At 30.3% G+C, this 7,994-nt stretch overlaps 1 protein-coding gene across 1 annotated transcript in view; it reads left to right on the forward strand.

The window, feature by feature from the left end:
* The first annotated feature begins 5,347 nt into the window (after positions 1-5,347).
* The window catches only part of LOC101507038 (uncharacterized), a 4,139-nt gene continuing 1,492 nt past the window's right edge, over positions 5,348-7,994 (forward strand). The window contains exon 1 of the mRNA XM_073366774.1: positions 5,348-7,992. Within this exon, the coding sequence (XP_073222875.1) occupies positions 6,004-7,992 (1,989 nt within the window). The 5' untranslated portion in view covers positions 5,348-6,003. The remainder of the gene's footprint in view (positions 7,993-7,994) is intronic.

Below are 7,994 nucleotides of genomic sequence, written 5' to 3' on the forward strand. Positions count from 1 at the left end.
GAAGAAAGAATTCGAGATGAAGGACTTGGGGCCAGCCAAGAGGATCCTAGGAATGGAAATCATCAGAATTAGAGAGAAAGGAAAACTGATAATTTCCTAAGAGAGGTACATTTGAAAAGTTCTAAATAGATTTAATATGAGTGAATCAAAGGTAGTCAGCTTTCCATTAGCAGCTCCCTTCAAGCTTTCTTCAGCCATGTCACCAAAGACAAACCAGGAAGTAGAAGACATGAAGAATATACCATATTCAAGTGTCATAGGGAGTATCATGTATGATATGGTCTGCTCAAGGCCATAAATTTCTCATGTTGTAAGTGTCACGAGCAGGTTTATGGGAAATCCAGGAATGAGCCATTGGAAAGCTGTCAAATGGATTCTAAGGTACCTAAAGGGAACTCAAAGCATGTGTTTGGAATACAACAAAAGTTCAAAAACATCAAAACCAGTCCAAGGATTTGTAGACTCTGATTTTGCTAGAGATTTAGATAGAAGAAAATCTCTTACATGATATATGTTCACAGTGTTTAACAACACAATCAGTTGGAAAGCTAATCTTCAACACATAGTGACATTATCAACAACAGAAGCATAATATGTTGCTCTTGCTGAAGTTGTGAAAGAAGAAATTTGGCTAAGAGGATTGATCATTGAACTTCTTGTTAAACAAGAGTCTGTTTGCATAAGTTGTGACAGCCAAAGTGCCTTTCATTTGAGTAAAAATCAAATGTATCATGAAAGAACCAAGCATATAGACATCAGGTTTCATTTCATAAGGGATGCCATTGAAATGAGTGAGATAAATGTGGCAAAGGTGCACACAAGTGACAACTCAGCTGACATGTTTATAAAATATGTCACACTTAGCAAGTTCAAGCATTGTTTGAATTTGCTTAAGATCAATTACAGAAACTAAGGCAAAGGACTAAGAGGATCTGACTTGAAGAATCACAGATAAAGCTTCTCACTTGGTACCAAGGTGGAGCTTTGTAAATAAGTGGTGCTTAATTAGAAGACTTTAGAGATATAGTTACTTTGGATAGTTAGTTTTCAGTTAGTTAGTTGTAACTACCTTTGTTTGTTAGTTCTAAATTGTAACCAACTAGTACTTAAGCCAAAGTAAGCAATGCATATAAAAACAGCAAGCTGCAGTTCAACAACGGTGGTAGAAAACTGCAGCACACAAGTGCATTAAACATTGTAATCATTTTATCTCGATATTGTGATAATTTGATGTCGGATCCAGTCCCCATATGTAGGAGTTCATCTTTGAATTGAGTTAACAATTATGTGTGTTCATTTTAGCATAGAAAACTTTAATTCTGTTAGGGAAAAAATCAGAGAACGTTCTCGGTTTTGCAACTAATCATTCTCCGTTTTACAGTCTAAACAATCTACGTTTTATTTTCAATTAATCTCTGATCTGAAACCAAAAACATTCTTAGTTTATTGACTGATTAATCTTCATTTTCACAAAAAAATGGTCAAAACCAAATTAAACACTTTTTTCTTTGATATGCATTCAATTTTTTGATTGAGGGTTTTACCGTGCAAACGTAAAAGTCTTTAACCATTGGAATATTATGTTAACTAGTTTGACTTATGTGTTGATTGATCCATTCCTAGTTTTTTTATTATTCTAAAACTTTTTAAATCAAAGAATGACGAGCAATTTGTTATGAATGAAAGGTGAAATAATTTATGTGGAAATTCGTACTTACTCTTTTCAAACAAGTGGCAATGCATGCACGTAATAAATATTTGACTAGCTTTTATGTATGATATTTGTTAGTATTTTAGTCTCGTGCTATTATTTTGAAAATTTTAATAAGTATGTATATTTGATGCATTGATTTATTTTGAAAATATAATATAACAAGTATTTTAGAAGTATTGTCCTTCTCAACACGAAATAAGTTATCTCAAAAGGTGAAAAATAAAGAAGGTTAAGAATATAGTTGCCAAAATTATTCCCTAGGTACCGAGTTCGATTCTTACATAATGCAAAATCTCGCTAATTTGCAATGGTGAAAAAGCGGACAAGAAGATCGTGAATAATAGTGTCGATGAGAGGGGTCGAGTGTTATAGAGGCAGTTAAAACAATACTTGTAGCCTAAAGAGGCAAAGTAAACACTACTTGTATAAGGAATAAGTGTGGCAAGACTCGATAACTGGCCCTATTTTCACAAACTTCTTTCTTGCCCCTTTTCCCACTACTGGAAATTAGCGAGTTTTTTTTTCCTTCTGTGGGAGTTGAACCCACAGAATAAGTCAACTAGCTCAATTGGTAGGGGAGTGAATAAACAGTTGACTTTATCCTTGAGTTATAGGTTTGACTCTCAAGAAAGAAAAAAAAGACTCGCTAATTTCCAATAATAGAAAAAGGAGCGAGAAGTATGTGAATAATAGTGTTGGTCAGAGATATCGGGTTGTTATAGTGTTCATCATTCTCCCTTCTACTCTTTTATTCACAATTCTTTATCTTATCTCCAAATATCTTTTAACAAATATTTTATTAATTTATGTCTTAGCAGTGTATTGGAAGAAATCGAGTGAATAAAAAATGTCACAAGAGTTAGTCATTATACATGTCTTGTGCATCAACGATCACTTCATGTCTCGTCGGCCTCATGCATCACATGCATTAACTCAATTGATAGTGAAAATGAATGGACAATAGTGATTATTCCCTAAGTACCAAGTTCGATTCTCACATACCGCGGTTAGAACAATACTTGTAACCTAAATAAACAGAGATATATACTCATGTATAGCTAATACATGCAAATAGAAAATTACTTGTAGCATTGAAAATTTTAACAAGTCTATATATTTAATGTATTGATTTATTTTTAAAAATATAATATAATAAATATTTTAAAAAATTGTCCTTCTCGACACGAAATAAATTATCTCAAAAGATGAAAAATAAATAAAGTTAAAAACATAGTTGACAAAATTTTCATTATTATATTTTAAAATAGATACATAAAATATTTACTAACTTAAACATTATGTTTTGTTATATATATATATATATAAAATTGTGTAGTCTTATTAAAAATGTAAAAAAATTTAAAAGCAATCACGTGGAAATGGTAACAAAAATAATTTATTTAAAAATCAAAATTCCAAATATAAACATTCAATTTAAATATATATACTACCTCTATTTTTCATTATAAATATTTATCGACAAAATAATTTGGTCATATATATAAATCTTTTAGAAATTACAAAATGCATTAATTATATTCTCTCAAACATATATTTTATTAATAATAAAATAAATTTATTTTGGAAGACGAAATATAAATCACATATATGTTGAAAAAATGTTTTAAAATATAAAAATAGATAATAAATACTTATAATTAAAGACAAAGAAAATATATTTGTATTTAAAAGTTGTATACAAACATTGTAAAATACTTTTAGACGTATTATTACTCTTTCAAATACAAGTATATTTGTGACTAACTGAATCATGTCTTGCGACATCATATTATTTCTCCTTCAAATCTATTTACATAGTGTTAAATGAAAAAATATAATTAAATGCAAGCGTTAAGCTTATTCATGTGGTCATGATAAACTAAACTTTTTTTGAAGTTATTAAGTTTCAATATTATAATTTAATTCGTTTATTTTACAAACATAATTTTGTTGATTTTTTTACTCAATATTTATTTTATTTATAAATTAAAACATAATTCATCGTCTATAATCTTAATTAGTAAAGAATTAATATAGTGAATATGTTAATATGCTTGTCTTTCCCCACGAAATGAAATATATACTCACTATGCCAAAAATAAGTTTTTATAAGTTATTTAGGTAATGTTTTAATGCAAAGTAATGCTTTCAATTAAACATTATTGTGATAATTATTATAAATAATTTATGTAAAAAACAATTTTAATTTTCTAAGTATAAGAAATTGAATTTAAATTATAATTCATGCATATATTTTTTATTAAACAATCATATGTTTTAAAGCAAGTCAAGTCATGTAGTAATATCTCACCAGCAAGTATCATCTCATAATATTATTTCTTAAAATATATTTACATTATTAAAAAAAGTATTAAACTATATTTTAATTGGTAAGTTCTGATAACTAATTGTTAATTTTATAATGTTTTCGAACGTTTTCTATAAAAAGTTAATTTAATTTCAATCCAAAATTAACTTTTTTTTTCTCATAATTGAGAATATTATGTTAGAATTGATTGATATAGAAAAAACAAATCCTAATAACTTTAATCAATACTCAATAACAAGTGTAAATAAACTAATTTATGTTGGTAAAATTATTTTCAAAAATATAAAATATAAATAAGAACACAAATGTTTCTTTTATAGGCATATGATAAGGTGAGTATTTGTTGTTTTCTAAAACCAAAATTAAAGGAAATCTGGGTAAAAAGTTAAGGTTAAACTAAGTTAATATAAAATATCAATTATAAAATAGTTTTGAATAGATTTTATTTATTTTTAAGTTGAATTGTGAATTATCAGAACTCCTTTTTTTTAAGGATGAAATAATTAAGATTAAAAAAAAGATCATATTAATTTTTAAATGTGTCAAAATTATAAAAATATCTCCACTTGTATTCTTTTTCTAATTGATTTAATTTTTAAAAACATTTTAGTTAAATAATTCAATCATAGAATGTGTTTTTTACTCAACAATTCAGTGATAAAATTAATGTTAATAAAAATATATCTAGCGTTGTTTTTGAAATTTTAATTCATTAAAAGATTTTAGTAAAATCACTATTATTAAAGAAAGAAAATATATTTACTTGAATCAATTAAATGAAATTATTATAATTTTTGAATATATCAAAATTACAAAAATATTTACATATGTGCTTTATATTAATTAGTCCTATCAAGAAATGTTATTTCGATTGTCAATTTATTTTATAAAATTATTTTAAAAAAAATACTAATTGACATTTTTAAACTTTCAATACATTCAAAAACTACAATATGTTTATTACATAATATAAAAAATATATTTTTGTACTCCATGATTTTGATATTAATTTTTAAATATAAAAAAAAGCATGCATTAGTCATAACAAAAATCACATTTTTAAAAAATCAATTAAAAAAAATGAACTTTTTGAAAAATTACTTAAGAACAACTTCTTGATGGAAAAAAATTTAGATAATATTTTTCCCAAAAACTATAACAAATAAATGAAAAATATTCAAAAATAATTCTCTTTTAAACGAAATGAATATTTTATGAAATAAACTTTTCAATACCAAAATTGACTTTTTTCTAGAAAACAAAAATATTTCCTTATCCTATTATTAAACACAAAATCTTGAGAGAGTAGATAGATAGAGTTAAAAACCCAGAAAGTGTAAAACGAAGAAAATGGAATGAATGTCATCAAAGGAAATAAGTTGAACTCCAAATGTTACAAACTCAATGCAACTTCATCACTCTCTCCCCTATAAAATTCACCTTTATCTTCAACATTTTTTCTTCAATAAAGCCATTGTTCCTTTTGTTATCAATCCTTTTTGTGATATTTAGATACCCTTTTTTCATCCTTCAACCTTTCACTTCATAGTTCATAATACAAGCCATTGATACTTGTGTTATCATAACCAAAAAACTCATCTTTTTAGTGAAATTTAGTTACCCTTTTTCATTCTTTCTGTTAAATTTTTTTAAAAAAGACCCATTTTTTCATCTTCAACCTTTCACTTCATAGTTCACACATACATAAGCCATAGATACTTACTTTAGTTATCAAAACCCAAAAACAAAAAACAAAAAAAAAACTATCCTTTTTGTGATATTTCGATACCCTTTTCCTTTTTTCTGTTGAATTTATACATTTTTTTTTAAAAAAAAGAAAAAAATATGTATATACCCGTTTTCAACCTCAACCTCTTGCTTCACATTTCACATAAAACACAAGCCATTGATACTTAAGAAATCAAGCCAAAAAGCTCACTGCTTTTGCTTCATTTCTTCAATGACTTCAACTCCAACCCCACCACCAAACTACTCATCAGTCCCTGCTCCAAGACCAGTAGACAATCATCACAGTCAAAATAACAATCACAATCTTCATAACCATAACCACAGTAATAGACAAACTCATCAAAACAGTAGGCACCTAAGGGAGACTCGTCGACGGCGCAATAACCGTTGGTTGTCCTCCTCTAGGCACCATCCCAATTCCAAGTCTTCATATTTAGCTGCAGCTGCAGCTGAATTAGTTGCAAGTGGAACTGGAAACAGTAATGCTGCTGATGGTAATGCTGCTAGCAGTAGTGCTGCTGCAGCTGCTGATGGTTATGCCAATGCCAATGCCAGTGGCAATGGCAATCCTACATATTACTCCACATTGGGTTCTTTGATGGACGGTCGAGAATCGAGGCTTGCGCCAGAATTTTCGGGAAGGAGGTCGACCCGTTATGCGGCAAAGATGCATTCTGGCATGCCAAGGATAACCCCTAACAGACATCCTCACAGTGAGGCTGCTGATGAGGTACTTAATTGTCTCTTCAATTGTTGTAGTACCTCTGCTTCTATTGATAATATATTGTTTACATATGAACATAAGATGGATATTGAGGATTATATTTATATACTTAAAGAGTTTGGGAATACTGGTCATTACTTGTTGGCTAGTAAGTGTTTTGATTTTGCTATGTGGAAGCATGATGGGAGGGTTGCTAGAGGAAAACTTACTAGTACTATGATTGGTACTCTTGGGAAGTTAGGTGAGATTGGTCTTTCTGTGAGTTTGTTTGAGAATGCTAGGGTTGAAGGGTATGGAGTCACCGTGTTTTCGTTTTCAGCCATGATTAGTGCGTATGGCCGAAATGGGTGTTTTTCTCATGCCTTAGATTTGTTCCTTTCCATGGGAAGTTGGGGCCTTGTACCAAATTTGATTACTTATAATGCGTTGATTGATGCGGGGGCAAAAGGGGAAGTGGAATTTAATGTTGTTGTTAAGTATTATGATGAAATGCTAGCCAACGGCATAGTGCCTGATAGACTTACTTATAATTCACTTCTTTCTGTTTGCGCCCCGAAAGGCATGTGGGAAATGGCTCAAAAATTATTGAGGGAAATGGACCGCAGGATGATTCGACGTGATGTGTTTACATACAACACGTATTTGGATACTTTATGTAAGGGGGGACAAATAGATTTGGCTAGGAGGGTTTTTGAAGAAATGTCTTTGAAGAGGGTCTGGCCAAACGTCGTGACATATAGTACAATGATGGATGGTTTGGCGAAGGCCAACCTTTTGGAAGAGGCCCTGGGTTTGTACGATGATATGAAGTGTCGGTCTATTTTTGTTGACAGGGTGTCTTATAATACATTGGTTGGTGTTTATGCTAAACTTGGTTGGTTCAATGAAGCTAATGCAAAGTGCAAAGAGATGGAGAGATGTGGCATTAAAACTGATGTTGTAACGTACAATGCCCTTCTTTCCGGATATGGAAGACATGGCATGTACGAAGATGTTAGGAGACTATTTGAAGAGATGAAGGCCCGGAATATATATCCAAATACGTTAACTTACTCTACAATGATTGATATGTACACCAAAGGTGGAATGTTTCAGGAAGCGGTGCGTGTTTATAGAGAGTTCAAGCAGGCACGTTTGGAGGTTGACGTTGTCTTTTACAGCGCACTGATAGATGCACTGTGCAAAAATAGTTTAGTGGAGTCTTCTGTTATGTTGCTCGATGCGATGATGGAGAAAGGAATCAAGCCTAATGTTGTCACTTTCAACTCCATAATTGATGCATCTGGACAATCGCCAACTTTGGAATCTATAGTCGATGTTTCCTTGCAAGCCAACGAGTATGCAATTGAACCATCATCTGCTGCTTATCAGAATCAGATAGGGGATGACCGAATCTTGAAGATGTTCGAGCAACTGGCTGCTGAAAATGCAGGTCATGTAAAAAAGGTTAAGAGGAGCAGCACTCACTTCATATTGTG

The sequence above is a fragment of the Cicer arietinum genome, chromosome 3, assembly GCF_000331145.2.
Source record: "Cicer arietinum cultivar CDC Frontier isolate Library 1 chromosome 3, Cicar.CDCFrontier_v2.0, whole genome shotgun sequence".
NCBI lineage: Eukaryota > Viridiplantae > Streptophyta > Magnoliopsida > Fabales > Fabaceae > Cicer > Cicer arietinum.